The following is a 25,282-nucleotide window of genomic DNA, read 5'->3' as shown; positions in this document are numbered from 1 at the left end:
TTAGTTCATGTTGATTGGAAGCACAGCAGGTGACCTGTGGTGCCAGAGAGAATGGAAAGAGACCAGATATAGAATTCAAAGTCACAGCTCCATGACCGGAAGTGTTCTTTACTAAAACTGTTAATCAAGGTGATACAGTTAACCTTAACCATCACATGGGCTTTCAGAATGGCATTGTTGAGAATATATTGTGAAGTTTGACAGATTGAGATGGAGAGCTGAAGCCTTGCTTAGTTGCCTAACCAAATAAGAACACATCTAGAATTACATTAAAAAACTCAGAACTTCTACAATACTCCTTTAGTTGCCTTTTCCTCCCTCTGACCTTGCCTTCCTTCTTGTCTTGAAGGTTCACCTAGCACTCCTTGCCTCTCTGTCCTGTCCTAATACCTCTCTGCTTTCCCTATGCTGCTGTATACACCGTCAGATAATCACATAAATCCATCACGGGAAGGTGCATTGTTCACTCATTAGGGGGAGGCATCTAGTAGATGCTGTGCCTGAAGCCTACAGTTACAATATAGGTGGGAATTTCTCCGGAGTGACAGAAGAAGTAGACCAACACTTTCTGTGTCTCTGATATCATTCCCTGCCTCCAAATCCCGAGCATCTCTTCCAAGTCATTCTGGGCATCTTCTCCAGGTCACTCTGGTTACAAAGACTTTGAAGGCTGATTAAGTACAAATTAGGTTGGCTGCGGTGTTTGCTCTTCATTCAGTAGCAGGTCCTAGTCGTGAAGTTGCAGGCTTGCAGAAGGCTGTGCCTGGATAAAGATCATCCTTAAGCAAGAAGCAGTGGACAGTGAAGTTTAACGCAATGCCACAGTGCCCCAAGATGCTAGGATCACCAGATTTATGTTCACACTGAATAGCTCTCTTTTTTTATTTTCTAGAAACCAGACCAATTTGCGGGCCAACATATTGGAAAGAGGCCAGAATCCATGTGTAGCTTGGCCACTGATCTGCTGTGCTTGGCTAGCTACCATTTAACTGAATGTATGGCAGGCACACTTCACTAAACATGTCCTTTGCGTATATTACCTCATTTAATCCTCACAGCAGCCTAAGGGAGGACAGAGAAACAACAACTAGACTCATCCTCTTTTAACCTTGAGAAACTTAAGTCAGGGAAGGAAAGCTTCCAGTCCTAGGTCACACAGGTGGGAACTAGCAGAGCAAGGATTTAAACTTGTATCTGCAGATTATCAAGCTTGTATGCAACCTAGAAGCATCACTGTTTTCTCAGTGTATCTATCTAACAATGATTTTAATGAAACATTACAGGCTCCAAAAAGTAAGAGAAAAAGAGAAAATCCTACACCTCTTGTCTTGCTTCTTGTCTTAACATTTGGCCCAAATTACTTTTGTTCATTTTAAAAGATAACCTTTTTTTTTTTTTTTTTTGTACTGAGATTTGAACTCCGGATCTCATACTTGCCATTCAGGCACTGAGCTGCATCCCTGGCCCAAAAATGATAGTTTTAACCTCTGAGAAAATGCTTTCCTTTTTGTGTCTTGATTTTTATGCGCATACAATGAAAAATACAATGAACTATTTTTGAAATGGAAAAAAAAATTGTTGTGATTTGGTGAGAAGTGATAAAGTATGGAAGAGTTACCTTTGTCAATAATCAAGACAAGGTACCCCATTTCTATGGACCCTTCCACCATTATTATTCCTGCAACCATACACTTGGGCTCTGCCTGATTCTGGCATCCCTGACTTGCCAAAGTAAAACAGGCAATTAAAACCAAAAATAAACAAAACCAGGATTGGTTCTGCCTGTTGGAGCTAATCAGCAAGGCTTGGAGCAAGCGCAGAGGATTGGGAATCAGAAAACCTGGATCTCTAGAACCCCCAGAACAATGAGAAGAATGAGGTGCAGAGAGGGGTGAGGTTTGCCTAAGGCCACACAGCCACAGCACTGAGCTTTGCTGGGAGGCTCACGCTGGGTTCTTGCACTGCTGATTCAATCTAGCAGCTGTGGCTGCTCTGTCTCCTACGCAGAGCTGTGCCTGGGGCTGGACACACCATCTGCACTTTTCATCTGGACCTTGAATTAAAAAACAGCTTATCTTGATCAGCATCACCTCTCAGTGTGAGCAGTTCCGATCCCCCCAAGAGATGATAAGCCCATGCAGAGACATGGGGCTTGGGCCCCATTTCCCATACAGCCTAACAATATGTTTAGATAGGGTGTTTATTGCATAAATACAGTTTAAACTGGGTTAAGCTTTAGACTTAATGATGTAACATAAATATGCTTACAAGATTGTTAGGAAAACTGAGGACCTGAGAACCAAAAGCCACTAAATTAGTTCATAGAGAGGTACAAATGCACATCCCTTGACCCCAAAGCTAGTATTTTTCCCTATATGCAATGTCATCTCCAGATGACAAGGTGGCATTTCACCCAGTGGTAATTCGTCACAACAGCTACTTGATTAGCACCTTCTTAAAAAAATGTCAGAACTGGTAAACTGGAAACAAGTCTTGTCTCAGCTGGTTATGTATTTGATCCTTTGGTGGAGCCTTGAGGCAGTATATCATATGTAACACAAGGTCAGGTTCCTTGTACAAAACACTGTGAAGTTTCACTCTTGCTTATTGGACCAAACATAAATGTGTATTATATAAAAGTTTTAGAGAAATCTGCTAACTATGGCTTGCAGGCAAAATGTGGATCAATGCAGCTATGTTATGGAAAGTAAAGTTTTACAGGAATACATTTATTTGTGTTCATTTACATATTATCTATGGAAGCTGTCATGATGCAACAACAGTGTTGGGTAGCATACTTTGACTATGTGGCCTGCAGAGGTGAAAATGTTCACTCATTAGTCATTTACAGAAAAATGCTGCTGATCCCTTATTTAGAAATGACAGCAAATAAACACATCTTGGTCCCTTAGTCTGTTTCTTAGTCCCTTTGGGTCTCTTTCTCTCCCCGCCCCCATTATATCAATTACTGCAGTTCTCAGCTCTGGAACGACTTTCTACCTGACCACACTAGACACTTTTTCAAAACAGTCCCATTTCACTTAAAATAACCTGAGACATAAGAAAGCCACAGCCTTGGCCCAGACTGTATCACAAACCTCTTTTTAAATAGATTCTATTGGCAAAAATGAAATTTTTAGCTGATTTAGTTTGTAACTCAGAATGACTTAAAAGGAAAGAGAATGTGGAAAGAAAGAACAGTCATTTATTGAACATGTTTGGGTGAATCCCAGAAGGTTCCTCCTCCAGACCTGCTCACTCTATGGGATTAGTGTTAATTATTACACTTTATACAAAGAGAAGTAAGTGCCCAGTGGTTCAGAGCCCATTCAGGACCAAACAGAAGGGACAATAAAAGGCCACAACTCATGGCCAGATCTGACTGAATCGAACACCTGCTCTTATCTCTCTGATGGGACCTGGAGGACACAAACTTACACATCAGCAAATGTTAGAACAGGGTAGGGATGATATCTACATAGAGGGAGTATCACAGAATCTGGTGTGGAATAAAATGTAGAAGCTGAGATATGAGATGAATTCACAGAAGACATCATGTAAGTGAAGATCCAGAGTAAGTGTCAGTAAAATGCAGAGGAGACTACAAGGGCTGAAAGTTTGCAAAGCTTCTGGGAGGACAGACGCGTGTTTGTGTACATGGCTGGGGACAGTCATGGAGGCAACCTCGAGGACACAGGAGGGCAAAACCACTTGGGGTCTGGGGGGAGGATAAAGAATTCACATTTCATCTACCCAGGAAAGCACTGAAAGCTAAGTGAAGAAACAATACAGCCTCTACTAACGTTTGTGAAAATGACCATTTTCAGTCCACACTGAATAATGGACCGGACCCCAGTTAATGAGATCACAGAGAAAAAGCTTTTAGCCGTTTTAGCAAAGGATGCAGGTGGCAAGGATGAGAGCAGCAACAGAAGGGAAAATGAGAAACTCATAGGGATGAATGGAAGTCACAAAGGAGAATATGGTGCTCTCATTTAGCTTTTACCATTAGCCTGTGAAAGTGATGTCACTGTACTGCCACCCCACTTCAGAGATGAGAATATTACATCATTTCATGTGGAAGACTCTAAGGGAAGTAACCCCATAAAGCTACTGTTCCTCCATCTCCCTTTTGGCCAAAACCTGGAAGGAGGGGCTCAGTTTAGCATCTGGTTACACTTTGTTTTCTAAAGCCATCTAAAAAGCCATCTCTCAAACCATGTAGCTCATGGAAGGCCTCTAGATGGTCTCAACTCCCACCCCCAACTCAGGAGCTATCAAGCAGCCCTCTTCAATCTCTATTTAGAAACCAGGAGACTGAGCCTCAGAGACAGGTAGTAGCTTAGCTATGATCACACAGAAAAGATATGGCAAAGCTCAACTAAACACCACTGCACTGTCACTTTAACATGACTGCAGAGATCCACCTTCCCCTTCAATGATGGAAGCAGATGAACGCCTTGATTTATGTCAGTGGGTTCTTAGATTTAGGAAACACAGCTGAGATCCTAGTTTTTGAATGGAAACCAAGAGTGCATAATGCATTAATATGGAGTCACAAGTGCTATGAGATTACTGTTCCCAGTCAACACAGGAACTCATACTTCCTGGTATTGGTATTTTTTTCTCCCTGTACTCCTTGTACTTCATCATCTTTTCTTTGTCCCGGTCAGGCTGGCTCACATAGGCTGGGCAGATCACAAGGAACCCCTGACTCAATGCACTTTCCAAGAAGGAACTTGGATGGCAGTGACAATGACAGGAAGAGGGCTGAGGACATGGGTCTCCAAATAAGCCTGGGTCCTCAAGGAGGAGGAAGGCAGACCTGCAATCCTCCCCCACCTTCACTCTATACAATCCCGTGGTGCCCTGTCACAACTTTTTCTTCTCCAACTCTAATTCCACATGAATGCTTTAGGGATAGCTACTAATTTTAATCCTTATAGCATCCTCCCAGAGTACTGACAGTGAAACTTTAGAGACTGAGTGCCCAAACTGCTTCCCCAAACCGAATTATTTATTGTGAAGTATCAATAAAGCAATTAAACCTGATTACCAAAAAATAACTGTTTATACAGTGCTCAACTGTTGGGGCAACTTGGCTCATGTGCTGATAAAGAGGGCTCTGCATGTCTGCTGCGGAACTCAAGCCATAGGTTTGCCACTACTATCCTAGAGTTTAAATCATACCATCCTGACTTGACTCGCCAAACACTTATGCACATAGACATAAGCTGCATGTTTAATATGGTATTAATAGTAAGTGATGGGGCTGGAATTTGAACCAGGTAAGCCACCATCAGAATCCACTGTCTTAACACTCTGCTCTGCTGCTTCCACACCCCCATGTGCTCCTGGACCTTCCCTGGCTCACCATTGCACTATATGCCAACTATCAAAGATCCCTGGATTCCTTTGCAAAATATGAGGAAGAGAATGAAAGGACACAACCTTCATGGAACACAACTCTATGGCACCTGAAGAACTGGACATTGGGCTTTAAATTCTTTAGAAAGAAGACTTGCCAGAATGAAATTCACTTTGGGCTCAGTATATTCCATGGCAAAAACAGTAGCAAGACCAACAACCTCACCACCATTAGGTGCCTGTGAACATGTGCAAAGGTTAGGGAAATGATGCTCTGGGAGCCTAAACATGTAGATCCTTCCTACATGTTTAGATTACAGTTCACTTCCTTGTATTATTTTCTTACGGATTTGCCATAATCTATTTATATTTCTATATAATACAACTTTGTAAGCAGGGGCAGTATAGAAATTGTCACTTGGTTTTTGTCCCTGGTGCTTAGAAGAGCAGTAGACCAGAGGCTGTGCTGAACAAATATTTGAGGTATGTGAGGAAGGAGGGAGAAGAGGATGAGGAAATGTTTTAGGAAATAACAGGATAAAAGAGCAGAAAGGAGGAAGAAGAAAGAAAGTGAGGGAGAATGAGAAGAGAAAAAATAGAAGATAACAAAGAAAATATGAAAATAAAGGAAAATCATGGGTATGGTGGTGCATGTCTGTAAAACCAGCACTCAAGAGGCTGAGTTAGGAGGACCGTTGCAAATTTGAGACCAGCCTGAGCTACAAAGTGAGCGCAAGGCCAGCTTGAACCACATAGTGAGACCCTGTCTCAAAAAAGATAATAAATAAATAAAATGAAGGAAAGGAGGTGATGATAGAGGATGGAACACAGAAGAGAAGACAAAAATGAAGGTAAAACAGAGGTGGAAGAAGAGGCTTGTGCTTTTGGTGGAAAACAGAGGTGAGGGAGGAGGTAAAGCAGCCTGGGTGTTCTGCAGGCCGAGAGCCAGGGGAGGAGCTGGGGAGGCGTCACGGCCAGCTCAGGCATCTGCAGTGTCTGGGGGCACTGGGCCAGATCGTTTATCTTGAGACCTGGGGCTTGCTTTTGATTTGCTTTTCTTAAGTTTAGCTCCAATTTATGGGGGGCGTGCAGAGTGATGGATGTTTTTCCAATTAGCTGTAAATAGCCCTGTCCTGCTGAGGAGACCCACCAAGTTCTCTAGCCCTGATTCTGGCTGCTGGACTGGGGGAGGAAGAAGACAAGTCAAGAATTATTGATCACCCACTTCTAAATCTTCAATGCAGCAGATTCTAGACAGTGGAAACAACGTGGGAAGGAGAGGCTGGCCCCACAATTCTAATGGCTGCAGAGGCTGAAAACCCTTCTCAGGGGAGGTGTCAATGGAAACACTCCCTTGCAGTACCCTGGTTGGAAAAGTTGTACCAAGCAAGGGGAGAAAAAGGAGGCAAGGATGAGAAATGAACTGGCTTTGATAGTGTCTGCCTCATTTTGTCCTTAGGGTACACCAGGCATCATGATAAACATTTATATATAGTTGGAATCAAAGTTCATCTGCAAAGGAGTAAGGCAGCTACAAGGCCCATTTTACAGATGAGAAATTTGAGGCTTATAGAAGGTAAACAACCTTCTACTTAAGAGCAAAAGGGGCCCAGGGAAGGAGTGCACTCTAAATATCCATCATAATTGGGCAGGATGCAAGCAGAATGGTGCATGGGAAGATTACTTTCTCTCTCCTGCCCTAGGCATTTCTTCAGAACAAGTTGGGGGGTCATACATGAGTGCCACTGAGTCTTCCTGTTAGTGGGTTCTGGCCTAATCTATAGCATGGAGCACATGTCTGCAGCCAGGGTCTCTTGCAAGAACGCACTCACATTCGCTGATTTCCTATTCTATGAAACATTCGGACGTGAAGAATGACATTCAGAGATGAATGGTGGAACAGACCATATTTTCTTATATGACGCACTGAACAATCAGAGGACTACAGACCTCAGCCCTCTGTGGAGTCTTGCTACAGCATTTTGACATCACCATAGATTGACAGTCATAGTGATAAATAATCATGCATCAACACAGATTAGTTTTTAACCTGTTGAAGACACAGCCTAGAAAGTCACCTGAACACCAACTGAAGGTCTCTTTCCTAGCTACTGTGCCAGGTAAATAGAATTTTGTAATCTAAAAGGTTGCTTCTCCCCCACAGACCTTTGTAAGTTTTACTTTTAGTATATTTCTTTTTGCACTTTTGCTGCTAGCAATCTCTAACTTGGTAGCTCTTAGGAGAACCACAGAGCCTAATATGACCTGTGTTTCCCAGCATCAACCTAACTTAAGTTTGAGTAATTTTCCTTACTTTTAGTTTCCTTGTAATATGAGTGCTATTTGTTTTGTTTTTTGTACAAGGAATCAAACTCAAGACCTCGCACTTGCCAGGCAGGCGCTGTGCTACTAAGCTATGTCCATGGCACTTAATATCAAGTTTTATTTCTTGAAATGAATTTTTAAAACTGCATAAATTTAGGAAAAAATTTCCTCAAATACTCTGAAGAAAGACATAAACCAGGAAGTAAAGTACACAGCTGAGGAAAAAAGAAAAGGAAGATCTCTAGTCCAGCGAGGGCAGCAAGTGCCAAGCTCAGTGCTAACCAATCTGGGTCAAAAAAGAGTTTGATTTGCCATTGATCCCAAAATCTGCTTCCTGGGCTTTGCTCCCGCACAGTCTGGTTCTGGAAACTTCCCTGGAGAAGGCTCCATTACCTTTGCTGCGGCGGCGGCTGCGGTACTGCTCTGTATAGAAGGTCAGCTGCGTCTCGTCATCTGCCTCAGAACCCGAAGTCCCTTTGGTTCTTCCAAAACTGATTCCTCCTGCAAAGAAGCACAGTCCATCAGTCAGCCTCATCAGCCTCCAGACACCAGTGAAATCCTGTCACCATTCCAGAAGACTAGTCTCCCCACCTCCAGACTTCTTGCCACAAAGCCACAATGACCCAGGAGTCACAGATGTGAAGTGAGCTGGGTTCTAACCATGGCTCGCCAGCTTCCAGGCTGTGTAATCGTGAGGAGATACCTTACCTTTCTGAGCTCAGTTTACTTTCTCTCTAAAATAAGGGCAATATTCTTCACTTTGTGAAGTTGCTCTGAAGATTAAAGGAGATATGGTGTGTAAAATACCAGGTCCACAGTAGGTACTAAACAATAGAAAGGTACCTTTGCTTTCCATGATAAGCCTACCTCTAAAACCTGAATTTCACACACATTTCAGTCAAGGGCTTGCTGTATGGCAGGCCCAGAGCCAGACACTGGAGATACAAAGATAAATAGGACTCAGTCCTTGCCAGTCAGGGGATCATAAGCAAGTCAGGGAGACAAATGAGATCCTTAGGAGCCTTAAACCTAATTCATGGCTTATGTTTACCACACAATGCGATGCTAGGAATAGGAGGGGGAGGAATTCATTTCAACACAGACAGCCTGGGAAGGCTTTATGGAGAACCGGAGATTTAAGTCAGGGCTGGAAGGATGGATGGGGCATTAGGGGAGGAAGAAGAAGTCTGAGGAGAAGTCATTGTGGAGCATTCCAGGGATGCTGGCTTGAGTACTGAGAAAGACATATTGGAGTCACATAGTGGAAGGCTTTGGGTGCCAGAATGAGGAGGGGGTTGGGTGCAGCTTCTTTTCTGGTGTCAGGAACGGTTCTGGAGCAAAAGTTAGTTGATCCACTGTGTGAATCAGAAACGATGGTTTGTGGGTACCCAGGCCTTGCAATGGATGCCAAGGGGGTAGGCAGGCAGGGAGCTAGGAGGGTTAGCAGTCACACAGCTGAGAGCTGAGGTCATGTGCCAGGATGACTGGGGACTAGGGGGTCTGGGGAAGATAAGAGGTGAGAAAAGCTTAGAGACAAAATGAGAGGACCTGGAAGGGAAAGCACAATGTGTTCACATGCTATGAACAGTTCATTACCTGAAGGAAACAGAGTAGCCTGCAGGCTACTCAGAACTGCACTAAAATGTGACAGCTGTTAATCCTGAAGCGAGGATTGTGGTCATTTTTAGTCTTAACTTTATACTTTTAGCATTTTTAATTGTTTTAAAATGCTGGTGAACAGAAGGATTGACAAACTCTTTTCACTGGAGTAAAGACCAAAGAAGGAGAGCCTTTCAGAGCATCTTGCACAGGTGAGTGAGTGGGCAGGGAAGAACAGGACTTTGATTCTGAGGACTGTTTAATGGACGGGGCTTCAGATGTCTAAATAATAGACTTCTTCCAGGAGGAGACTCAAGAACCTGGTGAAAGTGGTTGTCCTGTACGGAGAATTAAGCAGCTGGAGAAAGAGGAGAGAAGGAGCTAGTTTCCTCTACAAATGCTTTGTATCTTTTGAATCAAACACCCTGCCAACCCATTACCTGTTCGAAAGCTCCACCTGAGGAAAAGAAAAGCATAGATTAGAGGGAAATGTTATTCAATTCGCAGAGGATTTATTATGTAGTCTCCTCGGGTAAGGATTTGAAATGGCGTTCGGCATACAGAAATCCCACTTGCACACACATTTTATGCAGTAAGAATATTACACATCTACTCATTCTAGTGACACTGTTAAGCAATCTACTATGTAATCAGAAGATATGTGTACACAGGGGCATACAAGCTGCATCATGGAATACTCACAGGGGAGGGTAATTAACAATCAAGGTAATAAAACAAAGACATAAAGACATACATGAAGGACAAATTTACTTGCCTAATATTACACAGTTCATGAACAGAAGACTTAGAATTCAGGGGTAATCTGTATTGCTCTGAATTTGTGTTTCTATGTATACAAATTGCTTTCTGCAGAACAACTCAAGACAGAACCCTGGGAAAGCAGATTGCCCTTCAAGTGACAAAAGGACTTGGTCTTATGTTACAAGTTTTGCATACATTATGTCCCTCCAAACTCATCGTATCATAGGAGGGGAGTATCTTTATGTTCACCTTACAAATGAGGCAACCAGCAACCAGAAAAGAAATATGATATGTCAATAATGAGTGATAATAGACTTTGAAACCTGATGTGACTGAAGTCAAGGTTCAAAATTTTAACTACTTGCAACACTGTCCCTTGGCTTAATGTTCCACCAAATGGAGAATGAATACCTGCACCTCCTGCCCCTTCTTTGGATAGTGTATTCTAATTAAAAAAAAAGTACAGAGGTAGCAATAGCTCATCTTTGTGCACTTGTATCTTCAGGCATGTGCTCACTGCACATGTCCCAATCCCTTGCAACTAAAGGCAGTAACCTGGAGAAGCTCAGAGACCAAGGATTCTAAAGAAGCCCTTCTGCCTATAAGGGCTCAGCTTTAAAATGCAATTGGCTGGTGGGACCCATGGAGGTTCTGGAAGGAGAGGGAAAGCAGAGGTTTCCAGAGGCCAGCAGGAATTTTAAAATTGTCATCAACATATTTTAGTGATATAAAAGGCAGAAAAAAAAAGAAAGAAAGACTTTGGTTCACTTATGCATACTTTTTGGTTAAGAGGGAAATGAAGGCATTTGAGGGAAGTTCTCCTTATGTGCAGCAGGCTTCTGCCATTCTTCCTGCTGGACTTTGGGCAGCAGAGCAAAAAAGGAAGGGTCTGTGGCTGTAGGGGTCCACGAAGACCCTTCCTACTATCTCTTCTGAGCTCTTTCTCGACTTTCAATATTCAGGTAAGTTCTCTATCTATTCCTTCTTCCCTTCCTTCCTCATTGCCTGTCTGCTATTTTATATTTCCTTCTTCGCAAAAAACTAACCTGTTATGCCCCTACTCTAGTGAAGAAATGTAGCATACAGGATTCAGACAAAATTCTTTCCCTGCTGGGACAGCCTAGTGGGGTTGATAAAAATGTCACCAGGCAATTCTAATGTGCTAAGAAAAGTTAGCACTAGCAGAGCCCTGTCTTCTTACCGGGCATTCATCTGAACCCTTTCCATGTGCTGACTCATTTCATCCCTAGAGAACCCTAAGATGTAAGATACTGCTCTTTTTCCCATCATAATGAGTGAGAAAATAAAAGCACAGGATAATTAAGTGATTTGCCCAGGGTCACATAGTTCGTAAGTAATATAACTGTAATTCATATCAAACAGTGGCTTCAGAGTCTACTCTTCAATCTCTATACTGGTGTATACACAAGCAATTAACTTATTTAATGCCCATAATTATTCCAGTAGGGATGGAATCAAGAACCTCATTTTACAGATGAGTAACTCTATCTTGATAAAGTAATGTGAGGTGTCAATTTGGGGAGCTAGGGTTGAAGTTATGTGTGTCTACCAGCAAAGATTGCTTCATAACTAATATAATGGGGTGGGGTGGGATATGGGGGAGGGAGAGGGAGAGAGAGGGAGAGAGAGGGAGAGAGAAAAAGAGAGAGAATGCATGTAAGTGTGTGCTTGTGTGTTCACCTTGCACTGAAAGGCTTGATGAGTTGATCTCTAAGGATTAGCTTCTCTCTTACTTGATTCCATCACAAGAAAGAATTTTCTACTTCTCTGTGCTCTTCTTGCAATGGTGCTTCTTGTAGAAACTAATCAGGTTTAGCAAGAACCTAGTGACTCCATTCTTCCATGTGTGCAAGCACATTGAGACCACACTGGCGTAACTCCTGTGATGCCTCTCCTTTAGAGGGGAAGCCCTCTGTCACCACATGTCTGGCCTCCATCTCACTTCTATGGGTAGTAGGGGACAATTTTCAGAGTGGGATCTGAGGCTAAGGTAAGGTGTCTCTAGACTGGCCTATCCAGTAGAAACAAAAAGCAAGCCACACATTTAACAATCTTAAATGTTCTAGCAGCCACATTAAAAAAGGTGAAACTAAGTAGATTAAATTAGTTTTTCAGACTATACCACATTTCAGCCAATACATTAAAATATTGTCATGCTAACATATAACTATGAAGAAATTATTGCTATGGAAATGTTTTACATATTATTTCATAATAAGTCCTTAAAACTCAGCACATATTTCATACTTACAGCCCCTCTAACTACAGACAGTCCACATTTAATCTGCTAACTACACTTGCATTACTAAGCATGCAAGTATTACTGGGCAGACTTGTATTAGGAGCCTGATCTGGGATTAAAAATGGTGTAACTGGGATTCTACAAAACAGGAACACTCAGAGTTTCTGTTCTCAGAGCTCTCAAAATATAGTTGGTTTGTGGTACTGATTTAACTCATAAACCATGATAGGTAATACACTTCATTATAAAAGAAATTAGGCTACTGAAATCAGACCTGAGTTGTAATAACTTATTAGCTCTGCAGTTTTGGGAGGGCACCCAATCTTTCTGAATTCATGTTTAAAGCCAGGGCAATGATTTTGACCTTACATGGTATTATGGCATATATCTGGATGTCCCTCCAAACCTCATGCATTCATAGATAGGGCTTTTGGGAATGATGAGATCATGGGAGTATGCTACTGGATTAACCACAGACTGGTTTAGCATACTTCTGGGAGTGAGTTATGGATTTACTGAAGAGGAAAGATACACTCTGAATGTGGGTAGCATTATCCAAGAGATTTACAGCCTGAATGGAATAAAAGGGAAAGAAAGAGAGCTTATTGTTTTCTGCCTACCTGCCTACCAGTCCACACGTCATCCAGCCATGTGGCCTAGAACATCTATAAAGTGTAAGCTAAAGTAAACCTTTCCTCATTTGACTTGTGAGTGTTGCATATTTTGTCCCAGGGACACGAAAGTAACTAAAACACATGGTCACAGTGAGGAAAACAATATACTGCGTGTAAACATTTAGAACAAAAATCAAGGACGTAAGACTGGAGGTGCCTTCCTGACTTACACAATATTTGCTTGAGTTTAATAGGGGGAAAGGAATTGCTGATGAGTACGTGTGGTCAGTCCCTCACCGTGACACTGGGGAGGTGGCAGACACCCAAAGCATGTAGCCTCTAAATGTCTATATAATCTGAAGGGGCTAGAGGCCAATTACAGACTCAGTTGGAGGTGATTCAGATAACTAGTAAAGGGTTCCCTCTGTCAGCATTTTAATATAAAATTGATGATTTAGTGCACTAAAGTGCAGCCATTAATTATCCAGGGCTGCTTGAATATTTCCCTTCAGGGGCTGAAAGTAAGAATGGTCAGAAATTGGTGAGAGAAAAGAAGATGCAATCTGTCTGCTGGAACCAATGGTTTCTTTTCCCTTGTTTGCTTTGGTCCTTGATTGTTTTATCCTGAAATGGAGCCATCAGGAAGATAGCCCAAGCTACCATGGATGGAGGGACATCCAGATATATGTCCCATGCCACACTATGGCAGGCTCTGATCACTTGTAGTAAAAGTTTACAAAGAGAATAAGATAATATAGGACACATAATTTATAGTATTCTTTTATAATGGTCACCCAAAGAGTCAAATACAACAGAAATGTGCAAGAAATCTGTCCCCACACTAAAGACCCCCAAAAATCTAGGTGAGGGCCCAAATCCCATGACAAAGTCCTACATGAGTCCAGTTGAAGACCTTGAGTCCATGACATGTCTCATGCAAGTCTGTTTCATACATCTGTGCTGGGAAGGTCCAAAGATCAGCAGTGGAAACCAGAAAGTCTTTGCCAGTGGGGTGAAGGATCTGTGCCTACTGGCTGGGGGTTCTATACTGAAATCAGGAAGTGACACTCAAAGTAAGGACCAGAGTTCCCCAAAAAAGTACCATAGCCATCCCCAATGACAGTGAGGTCCTGAGCTCCTCAGATGAGAACAGTCAAGTTCATATCAGGAAGCCAGGGTGACAAGTTTCTCCTGGAGATTGAAGAGCACACCATCTTTCCCTTTGGAGCCAGGAAGCAGTAAGACCAGGGCTCCCTCAAAAGTGAATTCTCAGTGACCTAAAAGTTGTGAGCTCCTCTTATGACTATAACAGCCAAGTTCATACCAAGAAAGAAGTTTGACAACTCCTCCAGGAGAACCAACAGCAACATGAGAACCAACAACACCAAGGAGTATGAACAACATAACCCCTCTTCCTCTTCAGTCCTCCCTTTTATGTTGGCAACAGTCCTCAGGTGGCCATCTACATCCAGCATCATGCTGATTTAGTTCAGCTGGGTGTTATAAGTTTGCCTCCAGTTACCAACCCACCACACCATTTAATGTGTAATATCCCATCCAAACCTCACAAGAGATTTTAGGGGTAAGAGTCAGTCTTATTTCATGCAAAGACAAGCCAATATTCCAAATATTAGTTCTGCTGACCCAAGAAAACAGAAGCAACAAATGAAAGAACTAAAATTCAAATTTAGCTTTTGTCTGAAAAAACTACGTGTTCTCATCAAAAAGATATTCAAAGCATTAATCATTGCACAAATGCAAATCAAGTCCCTAGCTACTAAGTCATAATTATGAGGTTGGCCATAAGGAAAATAATGCAAGATAACAGATGTTGATTTGTATATGAAGAAATTGAAAACACAATACATTGCTGGTAAGAAACAAATAAGAGGCAGACACTATGGAAAGAGATTAGCATTCCCTTAAGACGTTAAAAATTACATGACCTAGGAATTGTACTCCTAGGCATATGCCCCCCAAAGAACTCAGATAACGTGCTCAAGTATTTGTAGCTGTATATTCATACTAACACTACTAACATAGCTAAAACATAGTAGCAACAAATGCCCATCAGTTTATGAATGGATAAACAAAATGTGCTATCCTAACATATAATATTATTTAGTGATAAAAGAAACACCAATGCATGGTATCAGCATGGATAAACCTCGTCTACATTTTTCTAAGTAAAAGAAGCTAAACATGAAAAGCCACGTATAATACAACTCCATTCGTATGAAATATCCAGAAGAGAGAAATCCGAAGAAGCAGAAAGTAGTCTAGTGGTTTCCAGGACTAGGCAGAGGAAGGCTAAGAATGGAAAGTGATTATTCATGAATGATATTCTTTTGCAGCAAAAGAAATATCTCTGAAATAAATAAAGGTGATGGTTATACAACCTTATAAATACGCTGAACATCATTGAGTTATACATTTTAAAATGATTAAAGGTTAATTTTATGTTGCATGAATTTTAGCTCAAAAATGTAAAAAGAAGGCCTGTGTTCTTTTCATGAGATCAGGTTGGGAGCAGAACTGCAGAAAAGGAAATGTGAGAGCAGAGAGGGAGGCAGAGAGAGTGACGCTGAGGCACATGTGGAAGTGGTACACAGGCACTTTGAAAGAGGCCAAGAGTTCAGACAACTTGGGCCTCACTTTAGTGTGTGAGGACATAGAAGGTGAGCAGTCATCTCAGACCCAGAGGTCACCTCAAATAATCGCAGAAACATTATTTATTCCCATCTATTCATCACCATTTATCAAATATCCATTCTATCAAACACTGCCTTAGGCATGAAGGACAAAGTCATAAATGAACATACAAACACTTCTGAATTTTTCATGAGTTTACTTTCTTGATGGGGAACCATTAAGATACTATAAGCTTTTCATTGATAAATAAAGAGATAGTCGGTGGTATCTAGAGGCTTCATTATCATGACACAGATACGTGGTGAAATAGGGTTCTGATCACAGCTTGGATCTGGAACAGACAAATCAGAGCATTTACACTTCCAAACTGGAAGTCATATTTTGGAGAAAGGCAAAGCAAGAGGATGCATGGTCATTCCTGGGCCTATGAAAACTACATCATACTTCTTTGAAAACCTGGCTTCTCTGCTTGGGCTTCTCTGTCCATTGAGTGCTGCCAGCCTCTGGTAGGCCTAATCCTCCACACTCTCATTTGCTGCTCTCAATATTATGATGGATGGTGGTGACATGTTAAATTATTCAGGCTTTGTGTCTTCCTCAAGCTGGTGACAGCAATATTCATTTTTAGATTGTCCAGAATTGTGCCAGATAGAGAGATATGTGGGTCAGGAATGTAAAAACCCATCTGACCCCAATCATCCAATGAATACAAATGGTACCACTCATGGGAAGAGGACAGAAGCACCAAGGAACTCTTATGTAGTTTAAGTCACACAATTCACAATTGATCTTGACTCGGGAAAGCCACAGATGTTGACACACATCATCTCTCAGAGATATTTTGACCACAATTTCTACCTGTCATGGGCACCTACTATAGGCCAGACAAAGTGCCAGGCAGTTTACATAGAGGTGATGACTCATAATCTTATTCCTTTAACTGTGTATAGAGACTAAGAGGTGTGGACATCTCTACTTCTGCCTGAAGTCACACAGGCAGTAAGTAACAAGCTCTGGAGTCAATAGCTGTTTTTATCTGAGCCCTCAGAATAAGAGAATCTGCAGGATTCCTAGGACTCCTGTTGAGTTTTTAAAAATTGATCTTTACGATGAAAAAATCTTTATGATACAACATAATTAAGCATGACTGCTATAATTTTAGGAACAAATGTAAATAATCAAGGGGCCCCTTAATAGAAAACATTAAAAAAATGATGGCATATTTCTAAAATACTTTCATGAGACTATTAAACACAGTCCCATAAATCTATAATTATTGACATATATACATTTCCATGGTATGTCATGGAGTGAAAAAGTATTCAGAGAAGAATACAAAGAGAGATTTCACTTGTGGAAATGTATACAAACATGCTAATGTGTAGTGTAAATCCTACTGCATGCATAATGAAATAAATATGCTTTAAAAATAAGAAGTAAAAATTTATTCTGAGATATTCATAATGAAAAGTTTTGCACTAAGCATAAAAAGCATATTGCAAACTATACATACAAAAAAAGCAAATTCTGTTTTAAAAATACATACATAAAATACATATGTATGCACACACAGAAAGGTTTTAAAGATAATATACTGAATTTATCTTCTGGGTGATAAGCTTGGGGTATTTAAACATTTCTACTTATTGTTGTTCATCTGCATTTATAATTTCCTCAGTGAATTCCAATGTTTTCTAATAAAATAGACAATAAAAAGTTATGTTCATTTAAAAAAAATTAAACTCCCTTTATTTCTGCAATTTAAACCCGTTTCTCACTTGACCTTTAGTGTAACATGGCCACCCCAGGGGGAGATCATCCCACTCCCTGAGAATGCAGATATCCAATTTATCCCCTAACTTTGACTCAAAGAACTACTTATGGGAGATAAACTCTGATTAAGCTTAGCCAGCTATGAAATGAAAATAAACTTTTGTCTTCTGGAACATCCATTGCTTCCTGTGTTAGGCTGAATTTTCCAAGGGAGACCACAACAAAACCTGCCATTACATATTCTCTTTTGCATTACTTTCACATCAAAGCTGAAGGCTCGTTTCTCCACCCTTGAATCTGGGCTGGCCCTAACAATAAGCCTGTAATGTACAATGTTAGCTCATAAAAGGAAATACAGCTCCTCCCTGGCTCTCTGGATGCTCCCTCTTTGGAAACCTGCCACTGCACTCTAAGCTTCTCATCCATGTGGAGAAACTAGACATGAGTGGTTCAGTTAACAGTCTCAGGTGGGCCCAGATGTCAAGACATGCTGGCCATCCCCAGCGGCAAAAATGTGGAAGAAGAATCTTTCAATTGATTCTAACCTACTGCCATTCGAGATACCTACCGATGTCTGAGTTTTTCCAGCTGATGCTGGGTCACTCAGGAGCTGAAACAATCTCTCCTTGTTAATTGTCTATGAATTGCTGACCCTGGAATGTAGAAGTGTAACAAGACTGATATTGTGATTGTATACTCTGTAGTGGATAATCAGGACTTTATCATTGTCTGGTCCTATAAAATATACCAAATTCCTTTTAACTATCACCATTTGGCAGTTTTGGATAATGAAAAGATGAACCAGGAATCCAGACCCAAGTCCTACTGGTCTTTTGTGCTACTAAAATAATGTGCTAAAAAGATATTAACAACATCAAATCTGTCATACCACTGAACACTTTTATATCCTTCTGAGAGACAGCAATGCATTTGACCCACACATCACTGAGAAGTACTGTCCCATTTGAGAGGTGAGGACACTAAGGATCAGAGACATGGCATGCTGAAAGTCACATCCCTCACAAAAAACAAAGAGATAGACACAGTAGAATAAAAGAGCAGATCTGAGCCACTGAGGTTGGCCGGGAGTTGAGCTCTGTGCAATATCCACCCTCTAAATTGAGTCTGGCATTTTGAACCAATGCTCAAACTGTTCTCTTTTCCTATATGATGGCTCTTCATTTGTCTAGGCTTTTGTGTCCATTCAGAATCTTTCCATCCAAGACAAATGTTCCCCTAACTCCTTTAGCCACTGCTTATATCATATCCTTCAAAAATTATAATTTTGAACTAGAAATTTTTGAAAAAAAATGCAAAGCAGAAAGTAATAAGCAAGGTATATGCTATTATTTTCAAGTGGCTTCTCTAGAGGTTTTAACCAGGCACTCACATGTGCTTGTTTTATTAAAAAAACTTTAATATTTATTTATATCATAAATATATCCTGGGATCTAGTTATACACCCATAACTGTGTATATGTACACATCTCTATCTATATATAATACCTATACAAATGTACCTTTATTCACCAAAACATTAATATTTATTTCTTTTGAATAGTCAGATTTCCTTTTTTAAAATTTAAAATTCCTTTTCACTTTGTTCTTAAAGAAAATGAACATAGATTAGTTGTAGAATGAAAATAAAACTATATAAAATATGTGATAAACATTATGGTAAGTATTCATTTACAACATAACTAATTCCTGCCAAACATTCCATTGTATGGTTAACATTATTTAACTCCATTGTTCAATTCTATATTATTTTCATTTTTTCCTATAATATTGTATCACATATCCTTTTAGATTTTTTTTTGCCATGCTAAATATTGAATCTCATCCATGCCAGAAGTGTTTTATCATTGAGATCCCAACTCTAAAGAAACCTTGATAAATACTTCGATACATCTCTGTGGAGAATTTTCTGAAAAGTAAGAAGACACTGTTGGGTCAAAGAGCATTGATATTCTTAAGATGTTTTTTCTCTATTGTCATGATGTCTTCCAGAAAGTATCCACAGTTTCATCCTGATTGGAATGGCTTTTTCACCACATCCTCTATAGCACTAGGTATTTCATCATTTTTTTTTTTACATACTAGTGGCTATAATATGCATCCCATATTTCAAATTCATTTATCATATCCCTTTTATCATATTCCACTTAGCTAAAAGTGTTATTGAATTTATGTCCAGAGTCAGGCAACAAAGTTTAGGTGTGATCTAAGCTGTACTGCACAGAAATGGGCCATCGACTCCCTCTATGAACACGGAACTTATCATCATGCTGTCCGGGACCTCAGCTTTACTGCCAGCTGCCTTGTATTCAATATGCCTTCGATTCTTTGTTCACATGCTCTGCAAATCAAGCTGGTCTTAGCCATCGTGTATTTGTAGAATTGATTTTTCTAAACCAAAGTAAAGAACATTTTGTACTACCAAATTGTATCTGTATATTTTAGGCCTTTCTTCTAGTCTCTCAAGACTTTTTTTTTTGGGGGGGGGGGCTAATCCTCTGATCTCAGATTTTAACTATTCCCTAGCTACATGCCCTATATGAACTGAATAAAAATGAAATGAGCAATAGGTTAAAAAAGGAACTAATAGTTTATAGGTGCCTGCTAAATATTAAACAACAGAAGTTTATATACATTAAAATCATTTAGTACATGTAAGAATACAATTAAATTATTGCTGTTTTTCATTGTAAGCATCAGGAAATTGATATTTGAAACTGTATTTGCCTTGTGCAAAGGACACAGAGTCAGTAAAGAGGAGGAAGGAGCTGAGAAGTCTAACACAGTCCTTACACTCCCAGAGTCCCATGTGATGACACTTACATAAGAGATTGACACCAATATTGGAGAAAACTACATGAAAATTAGAAATTGAGATCACATGGCTGGGGAAATCTGTACAAGTTGGTGTCAGGTCCTTAATGAATACTCTTTGTGAATGTGTGATTAAATAATAATGAAACATCTAACAATATTAACAGGCAATTTACAATTTTTCCTTTGGATTAAAAAAGTATTGCTCATTCAACAGTTACCTGTTAAAACCCTATGAATAACCAAGTTGATATGCATTACAGAGTCAAACAGAAATATTCTCTGTAATCAGAGTTTATACTTACTTGGGGAGATAGAATATTCAGATAAACACATACATTAATACACTTATGAAAAGCTGTATTTAGTATTATGTTGACACTCAGACTTTTTGTGTTAGTGAGTTCTCTCGCATTTGCTTGGAGAAAACAATATTGCAAAGCATACAAGCATTTTACCTTGCCTCTTTATTCTTAGTGAACCCATGAGAACTTCTAGAGCTCCCAACTTCCCTTCAAACATAATCAAGCTTGTATATTTGACCAACTGATTTTGATGGTCTTGAGATTCAGATCAAGTTTTAAAACTGCTTTCCCACCTATTTGTAAGAAGAATAAGATTTATCCTACAAAATTTGAGAAGTTCCTCTGCCTGCTTTATTGCCTAAAAGGTTATAACCAACTCTGTGGTCCTGAAAATACATTCTTAAATCATTTTAGCATCAAAAAGTAATTTGCTTGCATCTGGAGACAGACATTGTGGCATACACATCAAAGTAAATACTTACCACCTTCTCCGTATATATGTTAGAAGTCCATTTCTTATGAAATGTCTTCATTCACCCTTTGCTAGTTTTCAGATTATTTTCTTGATATAAATGACATATCTGACAGATTTAGAATGAATTTAGCTCTATACTTTCATCTGGTTATAAGGATTCTGCTGTTTCACGCAATATGACAATAATTTCTTTGTTCTTTTTGTTCTAAGAATAGTTTTAAAAGCTTGTTTCATTTTTTGTTAGTTTTATTTCAAGTTTGCCCATTGTGCATTGAAAATATTTGAACTCTCAGCCTTTCTAGGAGTAATCCCATAAATTTGCGCTGAACTATCAGGCAGCCCTTATCTTTTAGCTTTTCATGTGAATATATATTCTTCCCCTGTGCTTTCTAATGCCCTGCCCCCTCTTTGTAGCTCTCTGCGATTATTTTTCTGCATTTCATATTTCAGAGTCTTTATCTATTTCATTTTACAGCCTCTAACCATAGAAGCAGAAGAAAATTTTCTGTAACCATTAAGACATTATGTGCATATGTTGATAAATTTTTGGTTATAATTTTTCATCTTTGGAAATAGAAATGTTATTTCTTGTTTTACTAATATTCAGTGCTGGCAAGGATTTTATGAAATGATCATTTTCCTAAATTGCTACTAGCAGTGCAAATTTGAACATCCCTTTTGGGAAGCAATTTGGCAAAATAAAAAAGTTTTTTAAAATGTCCATCTTTTTTGATTTGCTTCTGGGAATTCACCTTAAGGAAACCATCATAAATACAGAAAGGTTTTATGAGGCATTAAACTTATTTGTGTGTGTGTGTGTGTGTGTGTGTGTGTGTGTGTGTGTGTGTGTGAATGGAAAATAGTCTTAATGTTGAACTGGAGGGCAGAGGTGCATAACAGAATATTATGCAGGCCTCAATGACAAAACATTGTAAAACATTTATACTGATTTTAAAAAGAGGGATAAATGATTGATATATATGTGGTTCTACATATGTTACTGAAAGAAAAGACACTAATAGTTCTATTCTATTTAAAATACAAACAATAAATTCTGGACAAAATACAAAATTTACAACCCCATAGTTCTTGATAGAAAATGAAAACAGGCATATGGTGTCCTAAAATTGAAACTTGGAGGGGTAACATCCATAGAATGAATATTACAGTTTCAAAGCTACTTCTTTAAGGATTATCCACACTTAGAAATGGCTCAGGGTAAATGAAAAACCAAAAGAATGAAAAAGTCTTCCTGGACATCCAGTGAGTGGATCTCAGATTAGCTAAAGCCACCCAAAGAAAGAGAGGGATCAAGCAAAAGAAAGACAAAGAGAAGAGGGATGTCCATTCTGTGGACAATTTCTGCAAAAACCACTGATTAATTCTGAGCAATAAAGTGGACTCTCGGGCTGGAGATTTAGCTCAGTGGCATAAGCGCCTGTGTGGCTAGGAAACAGTCATGAGTTCGATCCCTGGTACAAAAAAAAAAAAAAAAAAAAGTGAAGTTTAGCTAAAAGCATAAAAAAAATCAGAATTTCAAATTGGTGCATTCTATAGGAACTACAGTTGGAGCCTAAACAAATTAACTGTTTTCAAAAACAAAACATCAATGTTCTTTGCAAAAATATAATGAAATTCATAAGTCTTCATTCAAAAAATCTAAAATTCAACGCCAAATTAGTCAACATATGGTAAACCAGGAAAGTTTTATCCATTTCTAAAGGAAAAGACAATCAGCAAAATTCAACCCTATGGCGATCTTGGTGTTAGAAATTGCCAAACAATCTAACATGAAAGATGTGATTAGTCTAGAGAATGATATTTGGAATGAATACAAATACAAATACAAAAATTATTATAGAGACTACCTCCCACATACACCACAGAGGAAATTTTTAAAGTTGAAGAATGAAGAAAAAGAAAAAAGAAAGAAAGAAATGGAAAATCACTCCATGGGCTTAAGCTAATGGAGAAAATAATTAGTGATCTTGAAAATAGATTAACAGAAATTTTTCATTTCGACAAAAAACATTAAGAGAATTAAACAATGACTAAACCACCCATGATACTATACCAAAAAATCCACAGATAATTGGAGTTTCGGACAAAGAGATGAGGGACAGTGGGAGAAAAAAGGAATAAATAACTGAAATTTACTGAATTTAGTGAAAGTTAAAAACTAGCAACATCAAACAAAAATAAAAGAAGGAGAAAACAAAGCCTGGGAACATCATACTCAAACTGATGGAAATCAGACACATAGAGACATTTCTATAAAACAAAAACAGTATAACGACATGAAAGGCAGAGATAAAATTATATTTGCCTCTTAAGACATTATTATTTACAAAAATCCACAGGGAATTTGCAAAACAATAGTTTATAAGTGATTTTAGCATGCTTGAACAACAAAGATAAATATACAACACTGTGACCCATGAAGCCAGTTTGGCCTTGAGGGGACAATGGGAGATTAAGAAAAAGATAAACACACACTAAAAGGAAAGCTGGGATCAGGTGGTATCTGGCCTCTCTGAGGGAGAAGCCATGACAGCCCAGTGCAGTCTGCATCTTTATTTATATACAGTTTAAAAAGGAAAGCAAGCAATGGAGTCAAAAGCGTTAAAATCTCAGTGTTTTGCTGAGGACCCTGAAAGCGAAGCCTTCTCAGAGCTACCTGTGCTGTGAGTAACAGGGAGGGATACCAAGGCCAGATGCCTGCCGGCCTGGTCTTGCTCTAGTCCCAACAACTTGTTTACATGGCTCGCCTCTGGAGCTCTGCATTCTCAGAGCAGGCCTTGTAGTGTATTGTTGAGATCCAGCTCTTCTGCTCCCCACAATACAAATTTTATTTACACACACTGGCAGTAAACAATTTGAAAAATAAATTCCACTTACAATAGTACAAAATCACTCTGAAATGCCTAATAACAGATTTAACAAAGGGCACACATGATCCTTTAATGACAATAACACTCCCAGAAGAAATTAAAGAAAATCGGAACAAGTGCAGACAAATTCCATATTTGTAGATTATAAGACGATAATTTCAAGATCTCATCCCCTTAAATTTATCTATAGAATAAATGCAATCCTAGTTGCATTTCTAGCAGGCATTTTTAGTAGAAATTCAAGAATGATTCTATAGTTAATATAAAAGTGTAAATAATTAATACACGCAAAGTAATTTTAAAATAGAACAAACTTAAAGGAATTACACTACTTGTTTTCAAGATTTACCATAAAGCTATAATAACCAAAATAGGGGCCAAAGCACAAAAATACACATTCAAGAAATAGAAAAGTTCAGAAACATAAACAACTGGTTTTTCTCTTTATAAAATTTCCAAAGGAAAGACTTTTCAATACATGGTGCTGGAACAACCAGAGAGCCATATGATAAAAGAAATGAACAGAGGTCCTTAGATTATGACATTAATGTATATTAACTCAAAATAGATCATAGACTAAATGTAAACCTAAGTATATAAGCCTTCTAAGTATATAAAAGAGAAAACTCTGACTTTAGAATAGGCACAAGTTTTAGCTAGAAAATCAAGTGCTTAAAGCATAAAAAACATATAAAAGTTACATTTTTAAATTAAAAATTTTGCTCTTCAGAAAAAAAGACTAAAATTAGGCAACTCACAGAAAGAAAGATGTATTTGTATTAATTGTATCCAGAATACATATTATTCTATCAGGATACAAACAACCCAGTTATAACACTGGCAAAAGTCCGGAAGAAATACCTAAAACATATGAATATCAATAAGCACACAGTCAGTTCCTCACCTCTTCAGTCATTAGGAAAACACAAATTAAGCCACAATGAGATACTACTACTATACAGTAATTCCAATTGATAAACTTAAAAAAACCTAACCTTCTTTGACAAGGGTTTGGGGCAAGTAAATCTCTCATAAATAGCTGATGAGACTGTACATCATGCATCTACTTTGAAAAATCAAACAAATTATTTTCACAGTTTATGATCATATGATCCAAGTACATCATTCCTAGTTACTTACTCAAGAGAAAATAAAAACATATCCATACAAAGATGAACGTAATGGTTCATGGCAGCTTTATTTACTATAGTAACAAAACTGGAACTGATATTCCCATCAACAAGTAGATAAATGAAAAAGAGCATTTCCATAACATGGGGTACGATTTAGCATTAAAAGTAACCACTGATTAGTAGAATAAGGAAGATTCACAAAATCATTATGCTGATGGACAGATACCAGACCCAAAGGAGAACATATTATATTATTTCATTTATAAGAAATAGTACAAAAGGCAAATCCAA

At 39.0% G+C, this 25,282-nt stretch overlaps 1 protein-coding gene across 4 annotated transcripts in view; it reads right to left on the bottom strand.

The window, feature by feature from the left end:
* The window catches only part of Astn2 (astrotactin 2), a 911,846-nt gene that overhangs the window by 619,701 nt on the left and 266,863 nt on the right, over positions 1 to 25,282 (bottom strand). For all 4 annotated transcript variants that reach the window (XM_023561395.2, XM_063259996.1, XM_063259990.1 and 1 more), the window contains one exon: positions 8,086 to 8,193. In XM_023561395.2, the coding sequence (XP_023417163.2) occupies positions 8,086 to 8,193 (108 nt within the window). The remainder of the gene's footprint in view (positions 1 to 8,085; positions 8,194 to 25,282) is intronic.

Source organism: Cavia porcellus, unplaced genomic scaffold (assembly GCF_034190915.1).
Source record: "Cavia porcellus strain 051 isolate PalLab524CR breed Dunkin Hartley unplaced genomic scaffold, mCavPor4.1 scaffold_1, whole genome shotgun sequence".
Classification (NCBI taxonomy): Eukaryota; Metazoa; Chordata; class Mammalia; order Rodentia; family Caviidae; genus Cavia; species Cavia porcellus.
This window is presented reverse-complemented; position numbering and strand designations above follow the sequence as displayed.